At 49.0% G+C, this 15432-nt stretch overlaps 7 protein-coding genes across 7 annotated transcripts; 1 reads left to right on the top strand and 6 right to left on the bottom strand.

The window, feature by feature from the left end:
• Positions 1 to 55: 55 nt before the first annotated feature.
• On the bottom strand, positions 56 to 1723 carry CORC01_12862 (WSC domain-containing protein; the record flags this gene model as incomplete). The annotated part of the gene is made up of 2 exons (XM_022624480.1): positions 56 to 1536; positions 1588 to 1723. The coding sequence occupies 2 exons, from the start codon at positions 1721 to 1723 to the stop codon at positions 56 to 58; spliced, it is 1617 nt and encodes a 538-aa protein (XP_022469026.1).
• A 1102-nt stretch (positions 1724 to 2825) lies between these two features.
• CORC01_12861 (NAD-dependent epimerase/dehydratase) lies at positions 2826 to 3614 on the top strand (the record flags this gene model as incomplete). Its single annotated transcript, XM_022624479.1, has 1 exon — positions 2826 to 3614. The coding sequence occupies one exon, from the start codon at positions 2826 to 2828 to the stop codon at positions 3612 to 3614; it is 789 nt and encodes a 262-aa protein (XP_022469025.1).
• A 96-nt stretch (positions 3615 to 3710) lies between these two features.
• On the bottom strand, positions 3711 to 5366 carry CORC01_12860 (uncharacterized protein; the record flags this gene model as incomplete). Its single annotated transcript, XM_022624478.1, has 9 exons — positions 3711 to 3810; positions 3865 to 4284; positions 4346 to 4483; positions 4563 to 4600; positions 4669 to 4823; positions 4913 to 4954; positions 5003 to 5096; positions 5160 to 5189; positions 5271 to 5366. The coding sequence occupies 9 exons, from the start codon at positions 5364 to 5366 to the stop codon at positions 3711 to 3713; spliced, it is 1113 nt and encodes a 370-aa protein (XP_022469024.1).
• Positions 5367 to 6164: 798 nt separating this feature from the next.
• CORC01_12859 (uncharacterized protein) lies at positions 6165 to 7758 on the bottom strand (the record flags this gene model as incomplete). The annotated part of the gene is made up of 9 exons (XM_022624477.1): positions 6165 to 6216; positions 6267 to 6686; positions 6736 to 6873; positions 6933 to 6970; positions 7068 to 7228; positions 7300 to 7341; positions 7398 to 7488; positions 7547 to 7576; positions 7633 to 7758. The coding sequence occupies 9 exons, from the start codon at positions 7756 to 7758 to the stop codon at positions 6165 to 6167; spliced, it is 1098 nt and encodes a 365-aa protein (XP_022469023.1).
• Positions 7759 to 8694: 936 nt separating this feature from the next.
• CORC01_12858 (uncharacterized protein) lies at positions 8695 to 9594 on the bottom strand (the record flags this gene model as incomplete). The annotated part of the gene is made up of 5 exons (XM_022624476.1): positions 8695 to 8746; positions 8794 to 9213; positions 9266 to 9403; positions 9468 to 9505; positions 9562 to 9594. 5 exons carry the CDS (start codon positions 9592 to 9594, stop codon positions 8695 to 8697), a joined length of 681 nt encoding a protein of 226 aa, XP_022469022.1.
• A 392-nt stretch (positions 9595 to 9986) lies between these two features.
• On the bottom strand, positions 9987 to 10224 carry CORC01_12857 (uncharacterized protein; the record flags this gene model as incomplete). Its single annotated transcript, XM_022624475.1, has 2 exons — positions 9987 to 10058; positions 10114 to 10224. 2 exons carry the CDS (start codon positions 10222 to 10224, stop codon positions 9987 to 9989), a joined length of 183 nt encoding a protein of 60 aa, XP_022469021.1.
• Positions 10225 to 10910: 686 nt separating this feature from the next.
• CORC01_12856 (uncharacterized protein) lies at positions 10911 to 11792 on the bottom strand (the record flags this gene model as incomplete). Its single annotated transcript, XM_022624474.1, has 4 exons — positions 10911 to 10938; positions 10994 to 11169; positions 11230 to 11642; positions 11699 to 11792. The coding sequence occupies 4 exons, from the start codon at positions 11790 to 11792 to the stop codon at positions 10911 to 10913; spliced, it is 711 nt and encodes a 236-aa protein (XP_022469020.1).
• Between the last annotated feature and the right edge of the window lie 3640 nt (positions 11793 to 15432).

Raw genomic sequence — 15432 nt, 5'->3', positions numbered from 1 at the left:
GGTCATCTTGAATTGGATTTCTCAATCTCATTACCATTACAAATAATGTATATGTCTATGTGCAGGTATCAGATCCCAGCAAGGTTGTCTTTTGGAAGGCAACTTCGACTGGGTTGTCGCCGCCCAGCTTGATATCAAAACTTGTGCTCCATCCCGCCGCATCGAGGCTTCCAGTGGCTGTGTAGACTGCCCACTGACCCCTGTCCTCCCCGGCAGACTGAAAGTTGATCTTTTCAACGTCCAGTCTGGGAACAACGACCCCCTGCCTGCGAACCTGGTGAACCAGATCCAGAGTCAGGCCATCAGCGGTTGTGGGAACGCGGTCCTTGCGAACGAGAGCCTTGACTGTAACCGGCAACTTCCCATTCGCAACATCTCCGATGCAAGACTGGGACTGCTGGTATAGGAGAGCGTCGCTTATCGGGTATCCGTTTCCAGCGTTGTCGTACGTAATAGTTTCGTTGGTTGACGGCTTCGTAACGTGGATATAGAATTTGCTGATGCCTGTGTCGGGGCTGATGGTGGTATCAAATTCCCACCAGTTGAAAATTTCTTTCCACAGTCCCGAGGCACTCCCGCCTTGGAAGGTCGCCTTACTGGTGGTGATTACAGCCGAGCCATTGCCGTTGCGGTCGGCGAAAGTCAGTTGAACCGAGAGATCATTGGGGTCTCGACCAGTGACGGCGGTGGTGCGGATGCGGATGCGGCCCGCGAAGGACAGGTTGCCGTCGTCCGTGAGGAACAGCCCGTCAACGTAGGGCTTGATGTCAGTTGCAAAAATAGGGTCGCTGAGTTTGACGGTGGAGGGAACAGTGTCAATCATGCGAGCGAAGATGTCGGCACAAGTAGCCTGGAAAGCCGCAGGGTCGGCCATGGCTTGCATCGTCTTGTTTCCATCCGCGGCAAAAATGCGCTTGTCCGAGTTGAGAGTGTCATTAGTCCCAACAACCAGAGGGTTTTTGGTTGAGCCATTCAAGTACTCAGTCACGACGACGTTGTCGAACTTGGCAAAATTGGTATCGAAGTGCGCTACGGTATCGTTGTTCGGATCCGCCTCGACGCCAACAATCTCCGGAAAGTCCACACTGTGTACACCTCCCAGAGTGTGACCGCATGCAACCATGGCGATCATGTCGCTCGTGGAGAATCCCGCCTTGGTGAAAGTCTGCCGAGTTGTGTTGAGGTCGGTCTGAGGCTCCGGGACGCCAGCAGGACCAGCCTCTTGAGCGTCGATACGGCCGGCACGGAACGGGATTTGGATGCCGCCGCAGGAAAAGCTGGCGACGAGGACGCTCAGTGCCAACAAGTCAGAGGCAGAAGCACGGATGGAGTGGAAGCCACTGAAGAATCCAAACGTGTTGTTGAAGGCACGTCCAACATTTTCCGGACGATCCAACTCGAAGAAGATGGAGGCGTCCAGACCGCCAGTACCGGCGGCTGCGTCATGCGTGGCCATGTCGTGGAAAGCCGTGCGAAGCCATTCGGCAGAGCTCTGACGACCTGGGGTGCTACCGCCGAAGCCACACGTAATCACGCCTACTTGTTGTCAGTGTTTGGTTGGAAATTGGTGGTGTCGTGAGAACTAACCATCAATGAAACCCCTGCGAAAGTATCCGGACTGGAGGGAGAGGTAATCCTCAATCTCGTCGTATTGAGAGGGCCAGACATACTCCGTTGCGACAATGGACGCCAGAGCGAGCGTGGACAGGATGCTCTGCTTCATGATGGGTGCAGGCGGACAGCGAGCAACAAGAACGAAGGACAGGTGCGTGACCAAATACCCATTTCATCCCACATCGTGCCAACACTCAATCGATTTATGGGTTTCCAGAAAACCTCTTCCATCTCGGCAAGACAACGTTGGACGGGGCGACACTTGGACCCAGCAGTGGTGGGATGGAGACATTTGGGTTGCTGGGGGTCCCCTGGTGACAGCATCTCGTATTCCCCTTTCCCACCATGCTATTCTAGTTTTCCCATCGGCCCCATCCGTTGCGGGCCACGCCCAGATATGCCTAAAGTTAAGTGCTTATTTACACTAGCACATTTCCGAGACCAGGCCACCCTAGCTTATCCCCAATGTACACTATCGTGGGGAACAGCCTCCTGCCCAATGAGGCAGCTGTAATTACCTAACATGCAGCCTCAAATACGAACGACAAGGGCGACGATCAGCGGACCCTCGTACTACATTGTAGAGTATTGTGTGTTTTCTGACTCGTAGTTTGTAAGGGTGCTGCATGGGCGGAAGCACTACCAGATCCGGATATCTCGACATACAACTCATCCGGGATCACGGCAACAGGAACCCGAGATATCATCCGACAAGGCGAAATGAATAGACAGTTGCTTCACGACATTGCAAAGGTGCAAAGACCAAAGGCTTGCTGGTTGCAATGTTCAGCGGTGCAGACAAAGCCAAATGGGCAATGGGAGGGGAGCTACGTGTAGTCCACTGTCTCCAGGCTCGGAACGGGTCTATGAGTTTGGGAGAAACTCAAGTTGATTGCTCTCAAGTCCCCGTTGCTGAACAAACCCATCTTCGCTTAAGTAAGGGCGATAGTATTGTGTATTGGAAGAATGTGCAACTGAGCGCTGGCCAACTGGCAGGGAGACGGAAAAACAGCCGCCCGAAACCTTTTCCGCCGGCTCTGGACTTCTTCCGTTCCAGCCTGTCTCGGGACTATGCCGTCATCGAAGTCAATTCAGAAGCTAACGGCTCGGCGCCTTCGGAGCTTCGATTGGAGCCCGGCATATCTCCAGGTGCCTCACTCACCTCTTATATCGCAACTCAAATCGCACGTGTATAAGCACAACACTTCAGTATGGGCGACGCGTCAATCCTTCACATGCCGACCACCCTCATATTTGGGGGCTATGGCAAAACCGCCCGTCAATTGACAAAAATCCTTCTGGACGCCGATACCCCGCACACCGTTTTCAGCGTCATCCGCAATCCGGAACAGGTTCCGGACTTGGAAGCCATCGGCGCAAAGCCAATTGTACAGGACATATCCACCGCCTCCGAGGTCGACTTTATCAAAATCATTGAGGGCACCCGGCCCGACGTCGTTGTGTGGGCTGCTGGCGGCAAGGACCCCAAATCCGCAGAGGCCGTCGACCGGGATGGAGCCATTCGCGCCATGGATGCCCTGGCCAAAGCCAACGTCGTCACAAAACGCTACATCGTCGTCAGCGCCCTGGACGTCCGCGACCGAGACAGCAAGCCCGTTCCGGACTGGTATACCGACGCCGATGAGAAGCTCAGCGACCGCATGTGGGGTATCATCGGTCCCATTCTCCGAGCTAAGCTAGCAGCCGACACGGAGTTGAGGGTGGGGAATGCGGCTCGCAAGCTCAACTACACCATCGTGAGACCTGGTGGCCTGTCCGAGGGACCTAGCACCGGAAAAGCGAGAGCAGGAAAGGTGGGCACCGTCGGCATGATTCCCAGGGAAGATGTCGCCAAGGTCATATACGCAGCGATCCAGAATGAAAAGACCTACGGACTGGCGTTTGATGTATTGGGTCCCAAAGAAGACAGCCCGACAATTCGAGAAGCTGTCTCGCAAGTGGCCAAACATCATGAAGATACTTTTGAGGGATACTATTAAGTAAAACAAATTTGAATTTTACGTCTAATGACTACTATCGAACCCCCAAAGAATGTGTTGCTCTCGTCACAGAAAGAAATCCCAGTTGAGATTAGATCAGAGTGAACCAGAAGACAGACCATCAGTTCTGTCAGTTGCTTCTGCGCCCGTAGCGGCTTGTGTCGGCGGCGCGGGTTTGCGACCAAAAATGGCCCAACTTTATCGATAAGTCAGTATGAAGACAGGCAAAGCGAATCTCTTCTTCACTCACATCGTGAAGTATGCGTGGATGTTTCGATCGCCGAGGTCCTTGCGAGCGTCCATCGCCAGGACCAGCACTTCCTCCTTCGTCCAGCCCAGAGCCCTAGTCAGAGGCGCCATAATAAAGGCTTCCCAATGAGGGGCGAAGTTCTCATAGTTCCAAGCGCCGAGTTCTTTATACTTATGGTTCTTCGGCCACGCGTTAGTAGGCCATTTGTACCTTCGGCACTGCACATCCTCAAAGCCGACTTCAACCATCACATCTGCCAGGAATCTGAGATTCTGAAAGGGGCGACCGAAGATGTTAGCTGCCTCTTCCCACAGATTCATGCTTTTGACCAGGGCTGAATCTGGCTTGAGGGTGCCGTCGTCGGAATGGGCACCGGGGTTGATCTCATTAAGCTCCAGATAGCCGCCGGGATTGAGATTACTACCCCGGACATTGCTAGTCAGCCAGTAGCATTGAATAACACCTAATAGTCATTACTTACTCAAAAGCTTGTTGACAGTATTTCTTCCAGTCCTTGACAGAAGAGTTCATCATACGGCTATGAATGTAGTCGAACGGACGCGAGTATGTCCAAGGTTCCTCAAGATCGTCAACCTCGAATCGAACATTCGGCGGGACACTGTGCTCAATTAATGTTAGTCAATGACCTCCCAGCCTAAGCTTGTGTTATCAGCTATGGGCAAGGGTGAATAACATACAGGCTTGGCTGTGCCGGAGACAAATCGATACCGAGGACCTATAGTATCACAATTAGATAACTCTGTCTCCGGTTTAATAACTAGTTTTTACCCTCCTAAATCTTACCTCTGATTCCGGATGATCGTCGCCAAAGTCGATGGCCCAGATACCAGAGCCCGTACCAACGTCCAAGACTCGACCAACTTTGTAACTCGGATCATTGGGCGGCGCCGCTCCCAAGCGGTTATCAAACGTGCGAATGAAGAGATTGTGTTGAAGGTCTGATGGTCGGTCGAAATTGACATTAGAATCTTGCTCATACGGACCGTTTCTTAGGTGGCGATCATAAGTAGGCGTAGCAACGACGTACCAAGTCTATCATTCTCCTTCTCATCGTTTGGGATGTAATATTCTACTTCGATTAAAAACATGGTTCCAAACTCTGGTTCATACAACTTACTGCCATCTTTGTATCGGTGGTATGTCCGGCCGTTTTCTAGCCTGTAGTCGAGGATCGAGCTAGAAAGACTGGCGCTTGAAGATGCAACGCTCGACTAAATCATGAATTAGAGAACCACTCGGTTTATCGTGAAAGTGGTGAGCTGAGGAGTTCTTACACCTCTGATCGACTCCTCATCGTCTGTGACCTATCGTAAACGACGAGCAAAGTAAGCAAAAGAAGTCAATGTGATTTTACATCTCTGTTGGTCACTCAAGCTGATTCTGACCTCGTCTGCCGCAATAAGGTCACGGTCATCGATGGCAACCTGAGGCTGGGCCGCCGCTGCTGCCGTAACAGTTGTTGCATCGTGCGACTCAGACATGGCGGATGGGACTCGCTCTGAGTGGAAAAGTAATTGAGGAAAAAAAAAATTGGGGGATTTTCTTCGTTCAGATCCAACTTAACTGTTGATTGACACAAAAGCTGCCGCCAACACTGTCTTTTATAGACACCTGGTATCGGCTAATTATGCTACCCCTCTTCTTGGTTGGAAACAAGAATGCAAGTTTTCCGGCAAACGCACCACATCGAGTATTGTTCGTTGGAACCTGGCCTGCAACAGGAATTGGAAGCGGGGATCTCATGCAGAGTCATTGGTCCAGAGTGGTCTCTATCTGGATCATTTACTTCCCACGAGCCTGTGACACGCAACCACTGGCTTGGGAGTTCTATGGTCGGAAGCCATTGGAAACTTGCGAGGTGGTCTTATCGTCACTTGTTACATGCGTTTTTGAGGCTCGCGATTAACAACGTCAGTGAGTATTGTATAAACCTGATTTTCTGGCCCCGAGTTGCTGATTCTGCACTAGCCTTGGAAACCTTGTGGCATACGCTGCACGCAAATCTATGATTTGTGTTCTGGCGGGCACTTGTCTCTCGAGTGCATGTAGCGGGCATCTCATGTTGATTACTAACTTAGTCTTGGGAATAAGCCAACAACATGCATGTGTCTCCACCTCCCGAACAAGTACAGGCATTGAGCTGTCCCGGTGCCATATTTAGGTTTGTTATCAAATAAACTGGAGAGATGCTATAGAGAGAATAGGCAGGCTGTGATGCGACGGATTTGGGCACGTCCGTAGTATGAGTAGCATTGACTGTCCATGAGCTCCTTCCAACCTTATCCGCTGGTTGACTGCTCTTCTGTGGGCTTCCTAGCGTAGATTGACCAGCTGCAAAAGGTTAGATGAGCAGATGATTATGGGTGAATAGCGCCACTTACATGTTGGAATACGAATGAATCTTGGGATCTTTCATCTCGTTCCGGACCTCCATCGCGAATACAGTGACCTCTTCCTTAGTCCACTGATGGACCCGAGTGAAAGGAGCCATAATAAACCCTTCGAGCCCTGCAATAGCATTTTCGTAATTCCAATACCCGAGCTCCTTGTGCTTCTTGTCCTTCGGCCATGGATTCGAAGGCCACTTGAAGGTTTGTGCATGTATTTCAACGAATCCGATGTCGCTCAGGATATTGATCAAGTCCCTGTTATTTTGGAAAGGGCGGCCAAAATATTCCGCGGCTTCGCCCCACATGCGGCTCATTGTGTTCAGTGCATGATCATCCTTGAGTGTTCCGTCATCACAACCGGCTTTGAGGTCAACCTCATTCAACTCAACATAACCCCCAGGGTTCAAGAAGCTGGAATAGAGTTAGCTGACTGTAGGAATGATTCAGAGGGAAAACTCACTCGTAGCATTTCTGAAGATATACTTTCCAATCTCCAATGCTCGATGTCATCATCCTGCTGTGGATGTAGTCAAAAGGCTGTGAGTAAGTCCATATTTCATCAACATCGTCGATCTCAAATTTCACGTTAGGGGGCGTACTGTTGGAAGGATCATGGGTCAGCTGGCAATTTGGTAAAAAGGCAGGCTTGAAACCTACAAAGTTGGCTGAATTGCCGAAAGGTCGATCCCAAGAACCTGTTTCATTTACATCGCGCACAACGGTCAGCAAACTTTCGTAGGTTTTTAAGGAGATAAGTCCTTGGGAAAGAGTGAAGGCAAGGCTTTCACTGACTTCAGATTCCGGGTGTTCATCTCCAAACTCCATGGCCCAAATGCCAGTTCCAGTTCCAACATCCAGAACCCTCTTCACTTTGATGTCGGAATCCTTTTTGTTGGGAGGTGCGGTTCCGAGTTGGTTATCGAAGCTGAGCAGAAACATATTGTGCTGCACATCTACCCGCATGATTCAGTACTTGCTAAAAGCGATAATCCTCAATGGCTGTGCGTTGGTTGAGATTTCTTACCGAGCCGCTCATTCTCCCGCTCGTCGTTTGGGTAAGAATATTCTGCAGTAATTGCATTAGTGGTCATGGCTTCCAAAAGTTCAGCATTCTCAACCCACTGCCATCCTTATACTTGTGGTATGTTCGCCCGTTCTCGAGACGGAATTGGAATACGGAGTCGGTCACGCTAGTGCTGGAGGAAGCAATGCTCTGCAGATTACCGCCGTCAATAGGGGAGCCGCTGCAGAGTGATTGAGCCAAATCTTACTTCGCCTCTTGCAGAGGAGTCATCTCCAGACTTTCTACAATTAGTAAAACGAAACCACAACACTCTGATTTTCATTGGATTCTCACATCATCTGGATGGAGGTCAGGAGCAATGGTGGTTGTGAGTTCAGTCTGTCGAGCCTGGGCCGCAGGAGATGATTGGGTGGGAGAAGCCGTTTCGGCCGTTGCAGCTCCATTGGTGGTCGATGTCATGATTGTAGTAGCCTCGATGAAGAGAAACTGAAAGCCCAATTCTTCATACAATTACTATGATTGCATTTATTGACCTTCCCTCTCACATCGTGACGAGCAGTTCACCTGTTAAATAAGGTATGAGAATTCCATTGGCCAGGGATCTTACCCCTCTTCTTGGCCAGAGAGAAGTATGCATGTTGGTTGTGACCACGCCATTCAATGTGATACATGTGGGTTCTTTGCCTAGAAAAGACCAAAGTCCGAGCTCCTATCGGATTCAAGCGGAAGAGCAGTTAACGACCCTCTTTAGGTGACGAGTTGCATAAGTATTGTTGCAATATGACACGGCAACCGTTGGCTCGGAATGCTATGCTATCTCAAGTTGGGAAGGATTTCTTGTTCTCTTCACATGCATCCATAGACGCCACCTGCCTTTCTAAGAAGACAAGTTCGTTCGGTTGAGATGACCAGGGGTTTGTCTTCAAATTCAAATCCAACGTTCACAAGGCATGCTGCCAAGAGAAGACATGGTTTACTTCTATTTGCGGGTACAGGAACCGGCCCAACGGCACAATAACACACCTCGGCACGCGCTCGCGAAACTAGCTGTATTCATACTTCGGTGAAGATGTGCGGCTTTTCTTCGCGAGTTCTTCCATCCAATGATCCCTCGATCTCTGGCTAAACCCTGCCCTAATCCATGCGACCCTTGATTCTGTCTTCCAATAATGTTCCTTCGCATTTCGTTGTAGATCGCGTAAACATGGGCCCTTTGAAAGTGGAATCTCAGTCCGCACGGGTGTCTAGAGTTTATTTGCGGCACCTTAACTTACCAGTAAATCGCAGTCAAGTCAGCCTTAGATGCAAGGGGAATAATACTGCCAGAAGTGAAAAATAGTGGCGACTACATGTGGGAAGATTCGGTATAGTATGAAACGCCTGCGCCAACGACACTTAATGATCTGGAGTCGCCACCTTCTCAGGCTTCTTTCCGTAGATCGACCAACTGGATATCGTTAGTGAGATGGTTGAAGCCCGGCTCAGTGATCTTACATAGAAGAATAGGAATGAACGTTCGGGTTGTTCATTTCCTTCCGCACCTCCATACACAGCACCGTAACCTCTTGGGGCGTCCAATTGTGTGCTCTTGTGAGAGGAGCCATAACAAATCCTTCCAAGCCAGCGGCAAAATTGTCGTAATTCCAATACCCCAGCTCTCGATGCTTCTTATCCTTTGCCCAAGGATTATTCGGCCATTTGAATCTCTGGATGTACACGTCCTCAAACCCTACTTCGACCAGTACATCTTTCAAGGCTTTGATATCTTGAAAAGGTCGCCCAAAAATTGCAGCAGCTTCTCCCCACAAGTGGACGAACTTGTAGAGCACAGAGTCGGCCTTGAGGGTGTCGTCGTCACAGCCGGGATTGAGATCGATTTCGTTGAGTTCCACGTACCCGCCAGGTGTAAGATTACTAGGAGTATGTCAGACCTCACTAAACTAACGGAAGACTTGTGAAAACCCACTCAAAACACTTTTTCAGGTATACTTTCCAGTCTCCGACGCTTGAGGTCATCATCCGGCTATGGATGTAATCGAAGGGCCGAGAGTACGTCCACTCTTCTTCTAGATCATCGATCTCAAACTTCACATTTGGCAGTGTACTGCTGTGCTGTTAGTTGATGAACCCAAAAAATCGCCGTTGTCAAAAGAAAGAGTTAAACCTACAATTCTGGCTGCGTAGCTGAAAGATCCATGCCTAGAACCTGGCAATCGTTTAGTTGGATAAACAGTATAGAAATGGCATTATTCCGTGACGAACCTCGGCCTCGGGATGCTCTTCAGCAAACTCCATCGCCCAAATGCCAGTTCCAGTTCCCAAGTCAAGAACACGGCCTATTTTGGCACCTTTTAAGTTCGGTGGAGCTGTTCCAAGGCGGCCATCGAAAGTGAGGAGAAACATGTTATGCTGAATATCTGTCCAGAGGAAATCTTAGATGTGAAAATACCAACGGCAAGGCAGACAGCCGAATTTACCTAGGCGATCATTTTCTCTGGCATCGTTTGGAACGTAGTACTCTGCTGATGTTAGTCTGTGCTCACCACGTGTGATAAATTGGATAATGACCTCCTCCCATCTTTGTACTTATGGTAAGTTCGCCCATTTTCAATTCGATATTGAAGAATAGAATCGGTTACACTTGTGCTTGAAGATGCAACACTCTACATATCGTTATAGCAATCAGATTACAAGATCAACAGAAAGCTGACAGTAACGCTCACCTCGCCTCTCAACGATCCATCATCATCAGTGTTTTGCTGAACGAGCAATGAGGTCAGTGCACGAGGCGATGCATAGATCTTTAGAACTTACAAGTTCGGCCTCGATTAAGGTGTCCGCAATCTGGGTGGTTGTACTCGGACCCGGGGCGTTGGAATTGGCTGGACCGTCTCGGGTTTCTGCGGCAGTGTTTTCTCCAGACATGATGAGCAGCGTGGTCATCTACAGCTCGTGTACTCCACAAGAAATGAATAAAGAGTAAGTACATCCAGTGCTGGTTGACAGATCTAGCCGCAATAATTTATCAGTTTCCCTGAATGCTTGGGATCGAGCTACCCCTCTTCTTGGCCAGGTATAATTATGCACGTTGGTTGCGGCCGCGCCTCTCAATGTGATAGTTGTGGGTTCTATGCCCAGAAGGGAATCAAACCAGGAGGTCTTATCGCCTTGAAGTGGGAAGCCGGCCGGTGACCCCCTTGAAAGTAGGTATCAGGTGTATATCGTGCCATGCTGCTACTGGTACCTGTTGGTTCGGAGAAATATTCTATCCCAAGTTGGGAAAAGAGTTCCTCCATTTTTAGGTTCATTGATTCCCGCCACACGCTCCTCGGAAAATGAAGTTGATCATATTGGTCAGATGTTTGACTGCAATCTTGAGTCCGAATATCGCGAGGCACAACGCTTAGCGAGAGCAAGGTTCAAATCTACTTCAGGTTACAAGACCCGAGCAACGAGCACGACACGCCTCGGCATGCACGTGAAAATTGGCGGGTTTTTCTCTGAGAAATTTTCCATTCGATTATCCCACAAACTTCGGGAGACCCCTGCCTTGCTTCAATGTTCCAACAGTCTCCCATGTAAGTGCTGGGCATGCAGCTATCCCCACGTATCTAGTTGTAGCTCACATGAACATGGTCCCTGGAGTATCAGTCAGTTAGGCTCCCTGAATTGTATTTGAGGTAGCAAAACTCACCAGTGATTCGCAGTAAAGTCACCACGATCATCCATACTTCGCCAGCCTGACCATGACTTTACAGAATCTTGAGATGGATTCCAGATTTTCTGGCCCCAAATCACGTACTTGAGGTTCAGTGTCCCTCGATTATTCATAACCCACTCAGCAATCTCCTTGCCAGAGACAGTGGGGACCTGCATAGAAGTGAGCCACGTAATCCGAAGCACACAATCAAAGCGATGGAATCCACTCACACCACCAGCATCAGAGCACATCATATCCGTCGCCTTGCCGCAGCAGTGATCCGAGTCACCAGGGCAAGTGCAGTCACGAGTGCAGTAGACTTGTCTGACTCGCCCGGGAAATGCTGCGATGATCTTCTTTGCGCCGTTGACTGCGACCTGCTTACAGGCCCCAACGGATGGGACCGATGGAGAGCTGTAGCCGCCGAAGCCGGTGGCAGTGGAGGAGCAGCATTTGAAGCCACTCGGTCCTGGGCACTGGTTGGAAGCAGATGTTCCTGCGCAGTCGCTTGTCCAGCGACAATTGCCCCCGCCTCCGCAGGATGCCTTGGTGCAACATTTGATGTTGGAAGCGTCTGCAGGACAAGCGCCGTCTATAGTTGTACCTCCATTTGACGAGCAAGAGCTTGTGGTTACGCAGACACCTCGTGAGTATGTCAGCAATCCTTCTTTTATCGAAACAAGGGTGAAATTCTCCTACCGGCTCTACCTCCGGAGCCGTAGCACGGTTCATTCAGAGCCGCCAGTGAAATTTGCACTGAAATCGACGCGGTGAGCAATGATTGATATCTCATGATGATGATTTGTTTTGTTTGTTCGCAGGGGTTATTGAAAGCGCGTTATGGCGATGTCAAACTTCCATTTCTCTCAGGTCATGGTAGAACTACGGGTTTATATACCTAGTTGCTTGCTGGCACCAAACTTCTTCATTTCACAACACCTACTTCTCTTACATGAGTTTGGCCGAGTCTTCGTGTATGCGGCATACAAAGTCAGTGAGTCAGCCGCAGCTGAAAGCGCCATCCAAGTAAATCGAGCTGATCTTGAACCTTGGCACTCGTCATTAGGGCTCACGGTGGTGAGTTGGATTCATAAATCCTGCTCATCACATCGAGATGTGTTTCTTGTGAAATCTCTGAACCGTGTGGTGGCATGTAGTACGGGGTTCACACAAGCCTTCAACACTTAGTTTCAGATGATCAGCCACTACTGTCGTTTCCTTACAGGGGTACAGCGGGATGGTCCTTAGGACTAGGTTAGCGGCCGGGACTAGGCTCGCACTAGCCTATGACCATGGAGCGGAAACAAGAATAGGGCCAGATATCAGCAGGCTAAAGTGAATTTCAGTGGGAAGCACGCAAATCTGGCCCGGAAAGATAGGCCAACACCCGTCGACTGTCATCATCATGAGTACGAATATCGCTTCCTGGCAGTGATGGAAAGACTCTAGAACAGATGATCGGTGCCTCAGCGATAAAGGTGCTGAACGTGAGAGGTGAAGACGTGTAACATTCGCTGATTCGTTTCAATCATACACGTATGTACTCTGTTGCGACACAAATGCACGCACATAAGGAACACGCCTCAGGTTCCCTTGAAGATCATGATGATCCAGAGCCCTACAGAATGGCGTCATCTGTCACTCAGCTGCAGAAGCGAACTTAGCTTTATGAGACACAGTTTTTGAGACAGCCTTCTAAGTCAGTTCTTCCATCCGCCCAGGACCCTGCCGCACCTGTGACCTGCTCTGGGAACAAGCTAATCTACTGGGTCATACGGGGAGATAAATCTCCCGCTTCGCAGTATCCACCTGCCATGCCACATTGATTCCTTCAGCTGGGCACACGGAAACCTTAATTATGACGTAAGAGACAGAGCTATCATCAACCAATTTGATCAGTAGTGTGGTGCCTAGATGAAGATCCAGGGATACCTCAGCTCCTTAGGAGTGCACACCTGAGCATTAATTACTCCGCAGCTGAATGATTCTGTGTGACGGTCCAAGGCTGCCAAAACAAGTTAAACTGCATGCCATACGCACAGCTACAATTGGCGTTACACTAATTACTGAGCGAGCGCTCATAAACGTCAAGCCTTCATCTTGTATGCAACGTTGTCACAAGATGTAAACCTACGCCCAAGCGACTCAAAGTAGCTTAAGCATGACTTCAAAACTTGAAGTTTGCAACGTTTCATGATGTTACCCAAAGTGAGACGGGTTCGAGCTTTAGGCCCGGAAATTTCACTGGCATTTTACCAGACTAACAAGATGCAAACTAGTTCTGGGCTCCAGCGGCGATTGCTAGGTAACAGTTCAACATTTCCTTGTCCCCTACAAAGCCCCTAGGTGCCTCTGGGATGTAATTTGCTTACGAAAAGAAAGTCCCATTTGAATGTCCCTTCAGCTCCCTCAGTCCAAAAGCCATTGTAGCCTCACGTGGGTTTTGCGCGTTCAGTGCGGACTGCTTGCTGATTGGCGTGTTAGTCAAGTTTGCCATCCAACCTCGACCAAAAACCTTGATATTTTCGATGCACAGTTTGTAGAAGGTGTGAGGAAAATTACTTGACTTCGCTTTTCGCTAACGAAATTGAACTTCAATGGTATTTTCTCAATTGGAATATGTTCCAACCACGCATTGGCGATGACTTCATTGCTCCTTAGTCCAATAGTCCCAAGGACCAGGTAAGCCACTACGAGTGTCTACATCAATCGAGCTACGAGCAGGAGCAAATTGCAATTTCCAGGACTATCTACCATTGGCCGACCAACGCCGTCAAATTTACATGACGGGAAGAAGCTTGGCGCGCATTTGGTAGCCTGAGATATCGAAATCTCTTGTTGTCAAATGAGGCAGCAGGCAATGCGTCAATATCTGCGCAGCCAACATCAAGCCGGCATCGGCATCAAGACGCGCGCGTCTCATCTTATGGTCTACTTTTCAAGCCCCTTGAACAAGCGCACTCTACGGAACTTGATTTCATCGCGAATGTGACTTTGATATCGTTTGCTTCACCTGGAAGATTATTTATACTTTACTCCGATTCTCGCAATATTTTAGCCGTCTTTCTCGGCACTGAGTCGTTGAGTAAGTCCTGAAGATCAACGATTAGCGACCAGTATTTGGGCTCGAGTAGACCGAGAATGTCGTTCATTTGATTTTACCTTGTTCTTTGAGGATGTGTTCTTTGCGTGTTTCCCCTCTACCCTTTTTCTCCTTCTGACGCCAGGAGAACTTGCTACCCTCTGTAACCGACATATTATTCCCCTCCTCTATTCAATCCAAGCTGTGCGGCAAATTGGTAAGTCTCTTCCTTAGGACGACCAAGATACGTGTAGAGCTGCATATATTTATTGTTGAACTCCGTCTTGACTCTCCTTGTAGCTACCATTGCCGTTATCTTTGGTGTCCATAGTGGTGGCATGGCACGATATATCCGGTGGGAGCAGCGTTGGTGTAAGCCTTGTCATATTGACTAGCTTTAATAAGGTTTTGGCTCGTCTCATTGAGACCAGGACTGAACTCAACTACAGTATTCGTGCGGATATTAAGGTTAAACATTTTTTGTTAGACATGAAAACGGAGAAAAGCGTTGAGAATATCTCCATACAGTCAGAGTAGTCTTCCTCTAGGGCTTTGTGGTTCTTCAATATTCCTGTACCGTTCAGGCAAGTCCTGTGTTCCTCACTTTTCAAGTCGCTTTGCCTTCTTTGAGGACTGTAACCAGCTGGCAGTCTAGGTAGGTACGGAAGCGATTCTCAAAGCGTTACTCTCAACTTCAAAGATGCTCAGCACGTTGCCATAAATGGCCCGTCAGGCTGTGGCAAGACACCCCCCATTCCAAGCCTGGTGTAGATTTTATACGTGACAGGAGGCATACAACTAGACGGTATGGACATTGCAAGATTCATGGAGGATAACTTTTGGTCCCGAATCAATATCGTCTTTTAAACCCTCTTTCAAGTGCCCGGAACTATTCGATTCAATATCGACCTATTTTTGAACAATGAACAGATCGCCAGCGCTTTGGAAAAGAATGAGCTTGGAATCTTATTCGAGACAGGCTGGGTTGAACAATTATATGGACCCTGCTACGTGGCCGTCAAGGCATAGACAGCTTTTCCATATAGCTCAAGTCATAGTGCAGAAGTTCAAGATTTTAGTACTAAATAAGGCAAGGCGTAGGCAAGCTCCTGCTGTGTAAGAATCTCGTAATTTTGCCAGTGTATTAATGTATCAAAGTGTAGATTCCGTAACCGAATCTGTTTTATGGAATATTGTTTAGAATAAATTTGTTGGCTGTATAGTGGTGGCTGCGATACACCGGCTTGAATATATATACCTTATCGTTTGGTAGGACAAATTCGCCGTGCTTAGCAATGGAGGGGCTCTGGAGATTGGAGAGCCAGAGGATCTGATATGAAGGGAGAACAAG

The sequence above is a fragment of the Colletotrichum orchidophilum genome, assembly GCF_001831195.1.
Source record: "Colletotrichum orchidophilum strain IMI 309357 chromosome Unknown Scaffold_168.1, whole genome shotgun sequence".
Lineage (NCBI taxonomy): Eukaryota > Fungi > Ascomycota > Sordariomycetes > Glomerellales > Glomerellaceae > Colletotrichum > Colletotrichum orchidophilum.
This window is presented reverse-complemented; position numbering and strand designations above follow the sequence as displayed.